Genomic DNA, 16956 nt, shown 5'->3' on the forward strand with positions numbered 1-16956 from the left:
GGATATGTGGTCCTCGTGAGCTGAGGAGTCTCAGTGGACCCTGTGACGCTTCCCTGACACCAGGGGACCCGGGAGGCGGGGCACAGCAGGCCTCGCTGAGGCCCCGTGCTAAGGGCCAGGCCTGATGTCTGCTTGCGGCAATGAAACGCGAACCCTTTGGAAATGGGTAAACCCCCCTCCAGACCTCAGGCGAACTCCCAGGAGGCCTGGGAAAGCTCACCGGAACTCCGGCTGCATGCTCTGGGAGGGAGAGTGGGGGAGGCTGCTTTTGTCCCTCCGTCTGTCAGTCGGCCTTCTCGCCTACCTGAAGATCGTCCTTCACGTTACTTGTTTCGATCAACTGTTTCCTGTTCATCTGTGCCAGGGCCGCGAGGAGGAGCAGCTTGACTCTCGGGTTGGTTTCCGGGGCTGCTCCTCCGACGTAGTGACTGCCTTGCTTCAGGCCATTTTGCTCTTGGCCTCCAGCTCGGGCTGGGGGCTCAGGAGCTGGGTCCCATCCTCAGCCGAGGCCTCCTGAGGGGTCCCGAGCTGAGCGGCGACCCCAGACCACAGCCGCTGTCCTCCGATGGGCTCGGGCGTTAACACACACACGGAGGAGCACCCCAGACGCCGAGCTTTCAACCCCACGCTGCAGCTCAGTGGCTACCTGGTTTGAGAGCCACAGAAGCTGTCCGTGAGGACAAAGATAGAAAAGATTTCAGTGTTTCACTTAAACTCTTCCTGTATGTGGGGTGATGAATGCAGGAAGCCAGTGTGATGGGACCAGATGCCATCTGCCGACGGGAGGGGGGGGGTCCCCTGGCCCAGGTTTCTGGGGGGGAGCCAGGCCCAGAGGCAGTGCTGCAGGTGAGGACAGTTTCCTCAAACAGGTGGTCGGCTCCCACGATCATCTCCTGTAACATCTGCGTCCTCTATCCTGGGAGGTGAGCTGGCAAATTTTAAGTCACGCTTGTGACTTAAATTATAACCACTTATATTGTTATTATTATGATAATCATTATTATTATATGAAGGTAAACACAAGCGTAAGATTTTTCCTTTGATGGAGAAAGCCTTCCGCCTCCAGGAAGGCAGGGTAAACCCAGTTTCTCCTAGCCCTCCCATCAGTACGATGAAGCACTCTGGATATTGGATCTAGAACAAACATAAGAAGAAGGTGGAGAAGGAGGTCCACTAGGGACCCGGGGACCAGGAAGACAGTGGCGAGGGCGGAAGGGCCTGGAGGAGCCTGCCGCCTTCGCCGAAGGGCCAGGAGAGCAGCCTGGTAGCACTTCACTGAGGGGGACGCGCAGACGGCAGACGAGCACGGACAGGTGTCAGTCACGATTAGGAAAAGCAAAGGAAAACCACGGTGAGGTCGTGCCTGGCAAAACGCTGAAATCGAATACAGTGGCACCGAATGCGGGCGAGGAAGCAGGGGAGCCGCGTCCCGCACGCGCTGGGGGTGCGGCCCCTGCGGAGCGCGGCGTGGCGGCTTCTCTGACACCTCATCGCTCAGCCACCACGCGGCCCAGAAACGGCGCTGGCGAGCGTTTGTATCGGAGGAACGAAGACTGTTCCTCAGTCACCCGCAGGTGCACCTGTACAGCAGCGATGTTAGCGGCGGCCACCCCGCGAACGCCCGGACGTCCTGCGGTGGGCGAGCCGTGACACCCGCCACGGCGGGTCCGCGCCGGGAACACAGCACGGCGGTAAACACAGGGAGCCAGGGCTGCACGCGGTGGGTCCCCGCAAGGCCCCCTGCCGCACGCTTGCGTTTCTGTCACATTCTTGACGTGCAAGACAGAGACGGAAGGCAGGTTCGTGGTTGTCGGGCGAGGAGGGCAAAGGCGGGCGCAGGCTCCCCGGGCGGCACCGGGAGTCCTGTGCACACACTTCGGAGTCAGTGTCCTGGGGCCGTGCCGTTGTCACCTGGGGGCGGTCTGCTCCTGCCCTTGCCGTCAGGGAAGCTCCCACCCCGTGACCTCACGTGGCACGCTTGGACTCTTGACCTCTGCGCCTGGCTTCTAGAAGAGACACACTTCCGGATGGAGCGGAGGCCTCAGCCTCTGTGTCCCGACAGCGCGGTCTTGTGCAGCCCCGTGGTCGTCGGTGGGAAAGACCCCGGCGTGCCTGTGTGTCCGCCGTCCCAGGGTCGGTGCCGACGGGGGGTCGGCTTCTTCCCCGCCGGCACCCAGGCCCCGAGTGCTGCTCCCCTCCTCCCGAGGCCTGTCCCCACCCCCGCTCCAGTCGCTCTCCTGCCCCACCGACGCGACTGCCTCCCCGTCCGCTTGTGGACCCGGTTCTTGTGTCAGCACTTGCTCCCAGACGTGCCTGCTGCCGGTTGACTGCGCTCTGGGTGTCTCTTTTCCGGAACAAGTGCGTTTTGATGGGAGAGGGGTGTGGAGTGGTGGCCCACCTTCTGCCGGGCTCCCCGTGAGGGTCCTGCCTGGAGAGGGGCCCCCCACCGACGCCCCACGTATGCCCGACGCGTGGCCTTGGCCTTTGCCCACTCTCCTCCCAGATGCACTGCCCGACACGGGCCCTTGTCCGACTGCCAACAGGGAGCACAGGCTGTACTCGGAGGGTCCCTGTGGATTTGACAAGTGTCTCCCACCCCCCCTCCCTTTCCCCTGCCTTGGATTTCCGTGGAAATAAGGCTTAGGAACATCAGATTATCCTTTCTTCTCCGTAGATAAAATCTTTAACCTGGAAAGGATCTGGGTCAGATACTATCAACTTTACAAGGTCGAAACCCCTTTACGACCCAGGACACTTGCAAATTACATGGGGCCTTGCCCTGAGCGGTTCGCGGGCAGGCGGTTTTACTGCCATCAGGGACCCTCTCCCTACACGGTGCAGTGAGGACAGGAGCCTGGGCTCCGCGGGGGAGAAACCCTGGAGGCCAGCAGGGACCTGCTGGGGAGCGGCGCTGACCTACCCACTTCCTGGTTAGCGGCTCCGGTTGGCGGTCGGGGCAGGCGCGTTCATCGACTGTAGAGCTTTGACTCCTTCTAAACCCTCTGAACATACAACCGCTAACAGCGAGAGCAGAGGGAGCTCCTGACCCCGAAACAAAGGTGGGCGGACTGCACTGTTAATCTGCTCGTGTAGCGACTTCCTGAAAAAGTGTGACCCACGTGGCGGAGGCAGTGGGCATCGGGCCGGTGCGTGAGCCTGAGGCTTGGACGTGACCCTGCTCCCCCCTTCCTCCCACACACCTGGGTCTCCCGAGCAGGTTGGTGACACTTACGGGGGGGGAGGCGCAAATTCAATCCAGAAAATATTTGAAATGCCCAGTGTTGTGCATTTTAGGGAGCTGGCTCCCCCTTGGGCTGTTGCTGCTGGGTCCCTCCACACCCCTGCCCCCCACCTGCACGCTGACCTGGTGACTGAGCTCTGCCGACAGGAGGCCCGAGGCCTGACCATCAGGGTTGTTCACATCTGTGGTTCAAGCAGTGTTGACCGTGGCCCCGTGGAGACGACACTCCCGCCCACCCATGACCTGGTGGGTGGGGGGCTGGTGCAGCCTGCTCTGACCAAACCCTCCACCCCCAGCCCCCGCTTGCAGAGGCCAGTGATTCTCCCAGGCAGGGGTGAGCGCTAGGGCGAAAGCATCCAGCAAAGCTCAGGGGCCTCCCAAGGCCTGGTGTCCCCCTCCAGCCACCTCTTCTGTCTGCCAGGGTGACAGGAAAAATGTGGGATCCGTGACCTGGACACAATGGTTATAGCCAAGGCTTTACTGGGTGTGGGCACGGGGGGCAAAGCCACGGGGCATACAGAAGCACGTAAGACAGAACAGGGGACCCTGGACACCCTCGGTGCCACTTGTCCGTCCCCTGCAGGAGCCTGTCCCCCAACATAGACGGCGGGTGTCTCGGGGGCCGGATGCCCCCTTCCACCAAGCCCTTATCCCGTGCAGGCTTCAAGCTGATATCATCAGCACAAGTAGGACTTGGGGTAAGGCGGGAAAACCGCTCTCCTTCGCCTCGGCAGTGATCTCATCAAGTGCTCCCGGAGGAGGGTGCAGCCTGGGCTGGAAGGAGGAGCCCGTCCGAAATCCCTGCCCGGGGTGTGCGTGAACAGGGCCCGCCAGGTGCCCTCGGAGGACCCGGGGGCGGGGGGGGGGTGTTTCTTCTGTTCCCACTCATTTCCACAAATAATAAAGTCAACACGTTTACCACTGTGTCCCCAGATTGGTATCGGAGAAAGATACTCACGCTGCCTTTGGGGAGATGTCAGGGAGGGCTCGAGACCCCTGGCTGCATCGAAAACTGTCGGGGCAGGGTGGCCAGTACCGAGAGGAGCAGTTCAGCCCCCAGGGGCTGGGGGGCGGCGGGCAGGAGCCCTGAGCCCAGGCCAGAGCAATCAGTCTGTGTTGAGCTGTGTGGGAGCGTGTTCCAAGCAGAGCAAACGGCATGGTGGGCGGAGGGTGCGGGGCAGGGAGGGGAGGGGCCCGTGCCGCCTCAGGGCGTGGGGCAGGTGTCTGTCTGGAACCCGCGCGCAGGTGTCTCCCTCTTTAGACACCTGGTGACGCTGGCTGTCTATCCAGGAAAGGCCTGCGCAGTTTCATGGTAAAACACGTAACAAACAATGAACCCATTTAGAGAGAACAGTGAGTAAAGAATTGTTGGGGTGGAAGGCAGCCTTGGCAAATTGTCCAGGAGATTGGGGGTTCACTGGAATCTGGGGCGGGCAGCAGGGAGACATGCAGGGTCTTGACCAAGCGAGGGGGAGGCCAGGGCTGTCACCCGAGACTGGGGTCCCTCTTGGGGCGTCGAGGACACAAAAGACACAACCAGGCCAGAGAACGGGAGGAGGAAGGGTTTTGTTTGCAGCAAGTGACAAGAACGCGGGATCCTTCCCAAAGCAGCGTCTCCCCCAACAGCAAACCCGGGGAGGGGTTCACCCGAGGGGCTAACGCTCGCCGAGGGGCTTGCGCGCAGGGGCTCCGGGACGGCGCGGCACAGCGGCAAAAGTCCGGAGGCGATGGAGTCCGGGCCGGGGTCACGAGGCCGGCCTGGGGCAGCTCCGCCCGCGCCTGGGTGCCCAGGCGGGTTGAGATCCTGCAGAGGTCGCCCCGGAGGGCACGTCCAGCCAGACTTCACCTCCAAACCGGCTCTGGGGGTCGCGCCTCCGATGAGCCGTCCCTCGTGTGATTAGGTTGCCTCCTGCCTGATGGCGGCTGCTCGTCCTTCTTCCTGCTTTCCCAAGGCGGCCGGGGCCTGAGATGACTTTTCTTCCTCTTCTTTCTTTTTTTTTTTTTTTTTTTTTTCAAGCAGGCTTCATGCCCAGCGTGGAGCCCGATGTGGGGCTTGAACTCAGAACCCTGAGATCAAGACCTGAGCTGAAATCAAGAGTCAGATGCGTAACTGAGTGAGCCCCCCAGGCACCCGTGAAATGACTTTTCCCGTGTCCGGAAAGCTGCGTCTGTCTGTCTTTCCAGGCCCCTCGACCCTCTCTGCCCACAGGGCCAGGCTGTGTCTTGAAATGGTGGCGTGGGAGTCACTGCAGAGAACAGCCTGGAGAGAACGTAGGGAGGGTGGTCAGGAGGCCCGGGTCTGGGGGACACGCCGACACTGGTCCCGGGACACAGGGGCTCTGCTCGCAGAGGGCCGTGGGCTGAAGACACCAAGCCCTCGACCCAAAGCACCAGGCCAGCGGGTCCCAAAGGATGTCCCCGGGCCAGGGCGTTTAAGAGCTTCAGCAGGTGCCCGGGACCAGCATCGCACCCCAGGTGAGGCGTCCAGGACATGTCACCGAGGCAGGCAGAATGCTGTCACTGGGTGTGTGAAGAGCAGAGTCCTTTTTCCATCATTTTCTCAAGCGTGATGGGTTTTGGGGTCAAGGCAGCTCCTAGGCCTGGGGTCCTGCAGGACCCGTGGACTCGGCCTCCGTGAACTGATGGAGCCTCCCCCCACACCGCTCCCCCCCCCCCCCCCCCCGCCTCGTGGGCCTCCGTCCCCATCAGGTGCCCCCACCCAGCTTTCCTTGTGGTGGTTTCCTGCCAGGGATGGCCGGGGGCCCCCCAGCCCTCCTCCAGGTCCCTGCTTTTGTTTGTGAACCCCAGCCCTTGTCCTGGTTTGCTTTCCTGCCTGAGCCCTCAGGGTGTGAGCTGCAGGCTTCTTGGCCCAGAACTAGCACGGGTCTAACTGGTCTAACCAGTGGGGCCGGTGTGGGCACAGCAGGTGCCTCACATGCGCCTTCAGGGGCCCTGTTGGCAGCTGGCAGGTGCCTGGAGGTGTGAATTCCACCCAGACCCGGTGTGAATTCCTTCTTGAGGCCCCCTGGCCCCCCAAGCAGGAACTGGGGGGCTTTTCCTCCAGTTTGGATGAGACTTTTAACTTCCTACACGTTCCCTCACCCAAACGGAGCCCCGCCACACCACATCGCTGACCCCACCCACAAATGGAGCCACACAGGTCAGAGCCGCCGGGACCCTGTAAAGCGGCTCCGTCTGTTTCCCAGAGCAGAGCCGGTGGAAGACAGCTGTTCTGTTGGCTACTTTTTATCCTCCTTCTCTCCACACACCCCGGTGCCCGAGCATCAGGCACCTGCAGCTGTCGGGACGCCCGTGACCACCGCAGTGGCAGCAGCGGAGGGGCGGTGCGCGGATGGGGTGCAGGCCTGCCCTAACCTGCCCTAACCAGCCACAGCAGGAGCCCACGGGTCTCAGCGCCAGCTCTGAAGACTTGAGGGTGTGGGGGGAGAGTGGGAAAGGTCACCACAAGCCGGCAGAAGACCCTTGCACACGGGCTGGAAAATCTGCAAAGCGGTGCCCAGGGGTGACTTAGAAAACACACCCCAAATCGAGAGCCTGGCCTCAGCCCCTCCCCTCCCCTCCCCCAAACACGCTCTTCACGTGACAGGTGGCTGTGGGCAGGGAGACGTGGGCCAGCCACCGGGCTCGGGCGGGGGGACCACGTGCCTGCTGGCATCTCTTCTGAGACACGGCAAAACACCTTTAAACTCTCGGCCGGCCCTTTTCTCTCCTTCCTCCGGAGGCTGCTGCCCTCCCGAGTCCCTCTTCCGGCTCTGCACCCAGGCCCACTGTGAGCCCCTTCCCTCACCGGCCCCCGCCTCCTAGCGGCCGCCTCTCACCGTTGTGCCGCCCGGGCCCCCTGCACCTCTGGGGCTTTGTACTCATTCTGTGTCTCGGGGCCTCGGGGACCGAGCCGGGAGGGAGGACAGAGGCCGTGGGGACACGTCTGGAGAGCCTTCCCCGGGAAGTGCCGATAACCCAGCCCGCGCCCAGGCCCCCACTGTGAAAGCTGGACTTTGACGTCATAGCCCAGGTTTGGGAGGGACCGTCCCAGCCTGTCAGCTGGAGCGGGTGGTGGGCACGGGGCGTCTCTGGCCCAGGTCACTTGTTTGGACAACTGTTCTGGTGTCTGTAGTGCAGGAAGGAGGCCTCGGGGGCCAGTGACATTCTTGTCCCCACTGTGTGCAGGGGGCTTCCCGGGTAGTAAGTGTGGAGCAGCACTCCAGCCGTGCCTCCTGCTGTTGAGCCCGGGCCCATACCGTCTGTGCGGTTGGTTGATGGGCCTGCTTCCCGCACTTGGCGCTGGGGCACCGAGGAGACGCAGCCGCAGGCCCGCGGGGTGGTGGCGGGTGGGCGGCCCAGGGCAGCGCCCCTGCTCCGTGGGCTGGATGAGGGTGTGCGTTCACCCCCTAAGTTGGCTCAGGGTGAGAGCGTACGTCCTCCGGGGCGGAGTTCTTGGGCCCCCTGGGGGGTCTGGGGGTCCCTGCCTCTACGCCTCTGTCTGAGAAGCTCCTGGTTCACACCCACCATCGCCACCAGGATGCCACCCACCCAGGTATGACATTCGGGCCTTAAAGTTGGGTGCCCAGCCTCTTCTTCCAAAGGGGCAGAGAAAGAACTCCTCTCCAGCTCCCCGTTCGTGCCAGGCACTGAGAAGTGCTTTACTTGTGGGGTCCCTGTCAGAGCTGCTGAGCACAGGGCCGAGGGCCTCTGTGGTCTAGGGCTGGGGACCCCGGGTGCGGTCGGGATGGCTTCCTCAGGGCACAAGATGCCAGCCTTGTCCCACCCCCCGCGGCCCAGCTCCCACCAGAGTTGCCTGGCTCCCATCAGTGTCTCGAGACTCCCACCAGGGTCTCGCGGCTCCCACCAGAGTTGCCTGGCTCCCATCAGTGTCTCGAGACTCCCACCAGGGTCTCGCGGCTCCCACCAGGGTCACCTGCCTCCCACCAGGGTCTCGCGGCTCCCACCAGGGTCACCTGCCTCCCACCAGGGTCTCGCGGCTCCCACCAGGGTCTCGCGGCTCCCACCAGGGTCACCTGCCTCCCACCAGGGTCTCGCGGCTCCCACCAGGGTCTCGCGGCTCCCACCAGGGTCACCTGCCTCCCACCAGGGTCTCGCGGCTCCCACCAGGGTCTCGCGGCTCCCACCAGGGTCACCTGCCTCCCACCAGGGTCTCGCGGCTCCCACCAGGGTCTCGCGGCTCCCACCAGGGTCACCTGCCTCCCACCAGGGTCTCGCGGCTCCCACCAGGGTCTCGCGGCTCCCACCAGGGTCACCTGCCTCCCACCAGGGTCTCGCGGCTCCCACCAGGGTCTCGCGGCTCCCACCAGGGTCACCTGCCTCCCACCAGGGTCTCGCGGCTCCCACCAGGGTCACCTGCCTCCCACCAGGGTCTCGCGGCTCCCACCAGGGTCTCGCGGCTCCCACCAGGGTCACCTGCCTCCCACCAGGGTCTCGCGGCTCCCACCAGGGTCTCGCGGCTCCCACCAGGGTCACCTGCCTCCCACCAGGGTCTCGCGGCTCCCACCAGGGTCACCTGCCTCCCACCAGGGTCTCGCGGCTCCCACCAGGGTCACCTGCCTCCCACCAGGGTCTCGCGGCTCCCACCAGGGTCACCTGCCTCCCACCAGGGTCTCGCGGCTCCCACCAGGGTCACCTGCCTCCCACCAGGGTCTCGCGGCTCCCACCAGGGTCTCGCGGCTCCCACCAGGGTCACCTGCCTCCCACCAGGGTCTCGCGGCTCCCACCAGGGTCTCGCGGCTCCCACCAGGGTCACCTGCCTCCCACCAGGGTCTCGCGGCTCCCACCAGGGTCACCTGCCTCCCACCAGGGTCTCGCGGCTCCCACCAGGGTCACCTGCCTCCCACCAGGGTCTCGCGGCTCCCACCAGGGTCTCGCGGCTCCCACCAGGGTCACCTGCCTCCCACCAGGGTCTCGCGGCTCCCACCAGGGTCTCGCGGCTCCCACCAGGGTCTCGCGGCTCCCACCAGGGTCACCTGCCTCCCACCAGGGTCTCGCGGCTCCCACCAGGGTCACCTGCCTCCCACCAGGGTCTCGCGGCTCCCACCAGGGTCACCTGCCTCCCACCAGGGTCTCGCGGCTCCCACCAGGGTCACCTGCCTCCCACCAGGGTCTCGCGGCTCCCACCAGGGTCTCGCGGCTCCCACCAGGGTCACCTGCCTCCCACCAGGGTCTCGCGGCTCCCACCAGGGTCTCGCGGCTCCCACCAGGGTCACCTGCCTCCCACCAGGGTCTCGCGGCTCCCACCAGGGTCTCGCGGCTCCCACCAGGGTCACCTGCCTCCCACCAGGGTCTCGCGGCTCCCACCAGGGTCTCGCGGCTCCCACCAGGGTCACCTGCCTCCCACCAGGGTCTCGCGGCTCCCACCAGGGTCACCTGCCTCCCACCAGGGTCTCGCGGCTCCCACCAGGGTCTTGCGGCTCCCACCAGGGTCACCTGCCTCCCACCAGGGTCTCGCGGCTCCCACCAGGGTCACCTGCCTCCCACCAGGGTCTCGCGGCTCCCACCAGGGTCACCTGCCTCCCACCAGGGTCTTGCGGCTCCCACCAGGGTCACCTGCCTCCCACCAGGGTCTCGCGGCTCCCACCAGGGTCACCTGCCTCCCACCAGGGTCTCGCGGCTCCCACCAGGGTCTTGCGGCTCCCACCAGGGTCACCTGCCTCCCACCAGGGTCTCGCGGCTCCCACCAGGGTCTCGCGGCTCCCACCAGGGTCACCTGCCTCCCACCAGGGTCTTGCGGCTCCCACCAGGGTCACCTGCCTCCCACCAGGGTCTCGCGGCTCCCACCAGGGTCTCGCGGCTCCCACCAGGGTCACCTGCCTCCCACCAGGGTCTCGAGGCTCCCACCAGGGTCGCAGGAAGCCAGCCTGCTCACCAGGTGTGCTCTCCCTGCAGGTGATGGAGAAAATGTAGCAGATCCACGGTGAGGCGCTACCTGCCCAAGCGTGGTGCGGACAGACCAGCCTAGACGAGCGGCCCTCCCCGGGCCCCCCGTGGGCCACCCTCACCATGTCCAAGAAGGGCACGGGCGGCCGAGGCAAGGGGGACAAGGCGGAGGCCTTCGCTGCACTGCAGGCTGCCAACGAGGAGCTTCGGGCCAAGCTCACCGACATCCAGATTGAGCTGCAGCAGGAGAAGAGCAAGGTGGGCCCCCCACGCCCTGCCCCTCTCACTTCTCCACACCCTCCTGGGCCCTGGGGTCTGCCCGGAGCCGGGCACGGTGGGGTCTCTGCCCAAGTGCCCGCCGGCTCTCTCCAGGCAGCTGGGGTGCACAGACAGCTCTGGAGAAGAGCGGGGCAGGGGGTGGGCTGGGGTGAGTGAGGGGACCGTGCCGGGTCGGTGCCGGGGCCGCCAGAGGGACCTCAGCCTGTGGCACCATCCTGGGAAATGTCCCTTCCCCCCTGAAGTGGTCACCGTGGAACTGAGCCCACATGTAGCAGGCCTGGCATGTGGATGAAGGAGACAGGCCGGGCTTGCTGTTTCCACGTGTGGTCGGAAACGCGGGGCAGGCCCGCAGGGGTGGTGGGGCCCAGAGACCACAGTGGGAGGCGCGAGATGGCCCCACCGGACATCAGCACTTGGGGTCCTTGAGGCCCATAGGGAAGGCTGGGGCCGGGGCCTCTGGGAGGAGTGTGGGGGGCTGGTCACAGGGCAGCTCAGTGCCAGGCCAAGCCTGGGTGGTGGGCATCCCACCGGCCCACCGCCCCCCTCTCTGCCATAAGTCTGCCCTCTGCCCTCTCCCCATCCGGGGAGGTTGAGAAGAAAGGATTTGGAGAGAGGCAGGTCTGGAGGGGGACGGTTCTTGCGGGAGGCGGGTGGGGGAGGGGATCAGGTGGTTGGGCCCAGTTGCCTAACGCCTGGGTTACCCGCGCGGGTTAAATCACGAATGCTGTACTATTCCGTGCCATGTGGTAATGACACGAAATTAGATTCAGTGTCCAACCGACTGGTATTAGGACTCGGCCACGCTGCCCATCTGCGTGCTGTCTGCTGGTTCAGCCACGAAGCCTGCGTGACTTCCCGCCAGACTCTTTACAGGAAGAGTGTGTGGCCCACGCCGGGTGCTTACCCTCTGCCTCAGGTCCCTGCTCCGCACCAAGGGGGCAGTAGCAGCACCTTCGGTGCCAGGGAGGGACAGCTCGAGGGGCCCAGGACGAGCTTGCCGCTCCGATGCCATCGGCTGCGGTCACAGTGACCACGTGGCCGCTCCCGTGGCGAGGCGTCCTCTGTGGGCCCACAGGAGAGTCGGAGCCCACGGGGGAGCCCGGCGGCATCGACGTCAGCACTGCTCGGGGTCAGGCAGTCACCAGGTCAGCAGGGGCGGCACCGAGAGGCGCGGGCGCACGGCGTGGGTGGAGTCAGGGCCAAGGTGCAGACGTCTGGAGGCCCAGGACCCCGCCTCAGACACCGCTCACGGGTTGTCCGATGGGACGCGGACAGCAAGGCCCTCGTCTCACTGGGTGAAAGTGCTCCTCGTCCAATGCGCAGAAGCACCACGCGGAAATCGCCGAGCGGTACTTGCCTCGTGTGCCGACTCTGTGCCCGTTGCCACGGCATTGCCTTCCTGTGCGGTTTTACCAAAACCCACCCATCCCCACAGCCCAGGGGAGCGGGAGGGGGCCGCCTCCTCGCTTGTCAGCGCCCCAGGCCGGCGGGGTCGGAGATCACGCCCTCTCGCTGCCGGGCAAGGGCCCTGGGGCTGGGGCCCTGCCACCATTTATGTTTCGGAACGATGACGTGCCTCTCGGTACAAGATTCGGAAGGAACGGACGAAACGGCCCCGGTGCCCGCTCCGGAGGCCTCGTGTTACAGGCTCCTCGCTGCACGTCCGGGGCCCCTTTCTAACGCAGAGATGACGGCAGAGTGCCGCCCCCGGGTCCTCTCTCTTCACCGCACACAGGCTCCTGGGGGTCCCGCGTGCGGCTCCGGAGCGGCTCCAGCACCCCTTCGCGATCCTGTGCCCGATGTTTGGCCCACACATCCTGGCTGCTTCTGATTTTTGGCTGACGGGGCGCCGTGCAGGGAGCACCCTGTGTGCACGTGTGAGGGTGCTTGCAGAATAAGCTCTCGCAGGTGGGTTTGCTGGGTCCGGCCGTGTGCACGTTTCCAGGGATCACACGGGCGCCCACACCTGCCCCGCCCCACGCAGGTCCGGTGGGTGACACATTCCTCACGCCTCTTTCCAGTTCCCGCCTGCGCTCCCCCGTCTCCCCCAGCAGCCAGTTCAGTAACTCAGGATCCCTTCGGATCCTGAGAAGGTGCCTCCGGCCGGTCTGTCCGCTCAGCCCATTGAGAGGAGCCTGCAAAAACGCTGCATGTGGGCCGCGAACCACGCACCTCGGTCGTCGTGAAGTGGGGGGTGGAAAACCCAGTCCGGTGATCACAATTGTCAATAGCCTCGTCCTCATCAATCCTGAAATCTTTACACGTGCCACAGTTAGTGTCCCTGGTGCACCCACGGGACAGATTTGCATAACCAGACCCAGAGGCGGGACTGGCACCTTCTGTCTGGTTTTCGGCATGTTCCAGATGTTCTGGAAGCACCCAGGGAGGAGGGCTTGATTCTGTGCTCACGGTGGAAGTCCAGGGACGGCCACAGGACCCTGTCCTCTTCTGCAAGCCTGCCTGGACGGCGGGAGTCTCACAGAGGCCGTGGAGGCACTGACCCCACCTGCGCACAGCGCCCACCCCTCACCAGGAGTTCCCAGCGCAGCAAAATTCTGGAGGAGAAACATCTCGTTTTGCAGATTGCAGCTGTCATGGTGGAGAAAGTCGCTGGAAGCCTGGAAAGATGCCAGTGAACGTCGCCGCCAGAGCAGAGCACTCTGGGTCTCGGGCCAGCGGTTAATTTGTCACCGAAGGCTGCTTGTGTGAACGGAGACTTGACAGTAAAGAATAAAATGACTCAAATGGAAGCAGGACTGTCCTCCTGCCCGCCCTCTGTCGGGAGATTGAAGCGGGACCATCTCTGGTGAAGAACCTTCTGGAAGGAGGGAGCCAGCTCTGCAGGGAGAGGAGCTCAAAGGGAAGGCCTCACGGGAGCCGCCATGTCCCAGTGAGGGAGACACCAAGGAACAGGAAGGCGGCCGGGCCAGAGGAAGCCAGGCTGGCAGGCACCTGGGGTGCAGTCACCCCACCTGGAAATCGGGGAGGGCCTCTCAGAAGAGGTGGTTTTAGACAGAGACCAGAATGACCAGTAAAGGTGGGTCTGAGGGTGGCTCGCTCTGGGCAGGGCTCACCTGATGCAGCGGCAGGAAAGGCGGTCCGGAGTTGAGGCCAGGGGGCCGTGCAGGTGGCCATATTGTCTGGACCAGGACACCTGGGAGAGCGGAGGGGTCCTGAAGCAGATCAGGACCTACTAGGAGACCATGAACTTAGCCTCAGGCTCGGCGTGCGCAGTATCCCGGTCACAAGGTCAGTGTGTTTGTTACACTAAAGCAGTGAAGGTTGCAGTCTTTCCAAACCCAGTGAGGTGGGGGGGTCTAGAAATACCAAGTGTCCTGCCCGTTTGTGATGAGGAGGGGACATAGCAGGAGGCCAGGCAGGGAAGGGCACGGAATGAGGGCAGGAGGCTGGAGCAGAGGCAGCCCACGGTGCGGGGCTGGGTCCACGGGGAGTGGTGGCATCAGCTCTGTCCACGGAAGGTGTGGGAGTCGACGGCAGGGACTTAACCGCCAAATCCCCAAATCCTGACTGTGTCCACACCTCCTGTGGGAGACAGTCATTCGCTGCTACAGGCCTGGAACCCAGTCCCCGCCACGGTGCCTGAGGGGCTGCAGGGAAGCTTCAGACTTCTCCTCGTCAGGCGAGACTTGGACATAAATCTCACTGGAAATAGAGCCACGTGGGACTTTGGAGACAAAAACATGGTAGGAACAAAATAACGAGCCAGAGAAAAAGTGCCTTCTTCATAAAGCTAATAGCTTGAAAGAACAGAGACTAAGACAGAATGTTCCGGAAACTGGCCTAACATGGGGAAGGGCCACAGACAACCCGCGTGGAACATACGAGGGGTGCATTCAGTCATTCAGAGCAAGGCCTGACTGTGCACCAGCCAGGAAGTGGGCCGTGGAGCCGTGGCACACGTGAAGCGGGCCCTGCTCCCCTGTGGGTCCTCATGCAGACGGCCGAGTCCTCAGCACCCCATATCTGAGGGAACCGCAGACTATTTCCTGGAAATAAGACCGTAGACAAACAAGTCCTTTCCACGTGGCCCACAAGCAACGAGGCAGCGTCCCAGTGGGACTGTTGATCCATTTAACGTAAAATTCCGTCGACCTCTGAGCAAATTCGTTAAGCAGTATTTGAGAGCCACGAACGTTCATGGCATCAGAAAGGATTACAGCAGCTTCCACCCGTAAATGGGTACGGAGCAGGATCCCAGAGCCCCTGTCAGGAGACGGAGGACTGTTGGTGGCGTGGCCGGTGCCCGTGGGGCCTGCCCAGCACGGTGGCCTGAGCGCAGGACCCCACCTGCCGGCCCGAGGCCGTGCTGCTGCGTATTGGAGCCGTGCCTTTTCTCTGCGGTTTGAGTCAATCACACGAACTCCGCTCCTAACACACACCTCGGTCGCCTGCCTACGCTTCTCCAGCTAAGACTAGGTGCACCTCCATTCTGCTCAGGAGGTTGTTGGTGGGAGACTGTGTCCCGACGCCCGGCCGGCTCCATACCGACCCTTCAGGGGAGCGCCCGTCCTGTGAGCACCTGCTCTCTGCCGGGCCTGTGCTGGTCACGGGCCACGAGTGGGCCATCCTCGTGGGGCTGAGGTCTGGCCTGAGCGTGAAGCCGGTCTTGACCCGGGAGGGGAGACGGTCGCGTCCACCAGCGAGGCAACGGCGCGCCTGTAGGCAGTGTGCGCCCTCTGTTTCCAGGGCAGGTCCGAGCCACCGGGATGGCAGGCCGGGCGGGGCCCTCCTGTGCCGGCACCCCCACCTCTGGGAAAGGCTGGCTCGGCCCCGTGTGGGACGCGGAGGTCTCGTCAGTGTCCACCCCCACCCCCCAGCTCCAAGGTTTCTTCGAGGACTTCGGGCAGCACTGAACACAGTTTCTCTCTGAATTAAACTTGAGGATGGCGAGGCCACGTGTGCTCCGTGGCCGGTGGGTCTTGTCGGGGCAGAGCAGTGGGAAAATGAGGAGACACCCTGGGATTCCTCAAGGAAAAGACGCAGAGCCCAGAGAGCAGGGCGGGACCGTCACGGCCACGGAACCGACCACGCAGGCACGGCACGGCCGTGACAGACTGGGAGGGAGCGGGAAGCGTAGGGGAACAGGCGCTCTCGTCATCACGGCGGGCGGGCAGAGCGCGAACATCGCAGCCACTGTGTTCGCCCGACCGCACGCCTCCCGCGGACCAAGTGAAGGAGTGATTATGGGATGTTCTCCCGCCATCCCTGGTTTCCTTGGCAACCAGATTCAGCGCGAGGGAGCGGAGGCGCCAAAGCCGCCAAGAACTGGGACAGAAGCCCCGCGTTTGAGTTGGAAACCGCGTGGGAACTTCAGGGCGTTTTACCACGTGAACGGGGTCCACCGGGAAGGCCTGCCACGGAGACCAGCCCGGAGCAGGGAGCCGCCCGGGGCCCGGGCCGTGACTGGAATACCATTTCCCATAGCAAGAAATCAGGGCGACTGGAGGACAGTCGTGGGCAGGAGGCGAGCACGCGGGCCCGGAACGCTCGGCCTGGTGGACAGCAGACAACCGGGGTCACGGGGCGTCCGAAGGGCTCGGGGCCGCCTCTCACTGGCCGCACACGGGGCGCTCGGGGCGCCAGTAAGGGTGAGGCCAGCAGCGGTTGAGATCGTCAACTGTGTTTAAATCCCTTCTGAGGCCGACGTAGTCCCTTGAAAACTGGGCCCCTTGAAGCAATGGATCAAGCGGGCGTCCCGCAGCGTCGGGGGGACCAGCCACCCCAGATGCAGAAACCGCTCGGCCCCGGGAGTCTGAAAAGGCAAAGCCGCAGCCCCGCTGGTCGAGAGCCCCAGCCACCAGCCCTGCCGCTGAGCCGCCCACAGCGCGTGGCCACGTGAGGCAGACTTTAATGAGGTCCCGGGAGGCTGCGGCCCGTCGGGGGACAGCTGTGGGTCTCGGGGAAACGTCTCTACGTGCTTCATTGGTGGAATAACCTTCTCAACAACGCACTATAAAGCTGTCGTGTGTTCCTGAAACAGGCCTGAGTCACGAAGGGCCCCCGGGGCTCAGGGCCACTTTGCTCACTGTGTCCGGTGCTGTGACCCGCTCCTGTGGCCGCTGCGAGGCTGCCGTGAGGCTGTCTCCACTTTCCGTCAGCCACCTCTCCCCCACCCGCGTGCTCGGGGCCTCGCGCCTCCCCGCCATCCCGCATCTCCAGTAGGGGAGACTCAGACGCCAAGTGGGGAGGAATTCGCGGGCTGCGCGTGGAGGGAGCTTCAGAGGAAGCCCGCTGCGGGAGACAGACGGGGGGCGGACGGCAGAGATGGGGGCCCAGAACCGCAGGCGAGCGAGGCCGCAGACAGTCCCGGGGCGCAGAAGCGTCTCCTGGGAGCGCCCCGTTCTGCTTGTTCCTCTGTCTTCAGCGGCCGGTTCCGCAGCGGCCGTGGCGGGGACGCGGGCGCTGAAGGGACCCCGGCCCCGTTTGCTCCCTGTGAGCCGACCGCTCGCATTCTGAGGCACGCGGGGCAGGGCGCTCCGTGCGGGTCTGGGTGTTCAGCAGGCCCTTCG

The 16956-nt window shown here is 64.3% G+C and overlaps 1 protein-coding gene across 1 annotated transcript in view; it reads left to right on the plus strand.

The window, feature by feature from the left end:
* Positions 1-16956, plus strand: part of JAKMIP3 (Janus kinase and microtubule interacting protein 3) — a 119357-nt gene that overhangs the window by 39003 nt on the left and 63398 nt on the right. Inside the window, 1 exon segment of the mRNA XM_047073636.1 lies at positions 10157-10405. Within this exon segment, the coding sequence (XP_046929592.1) occupies positions 10271-10405 (135 nt within the window). The 5' untranslated portion in view covers positions 10157-10270.

This window comes from Lynx rufus, unplaced genomic scaffold, assembly GCF_022079265.1.
Source record: "Lynx rufus isolate CCGP_SWC_20201006 ecotype Redwood Valley unplaced genomic scaffold, mLynRuf1.p SCAF_11, whole genome shotgun sequence".
Lineage (NCBI taxonomy): Eukaryota > Metazoa > Chordata > Mammalia > Carnivora > Felidae > Lynx > Lynx rufus.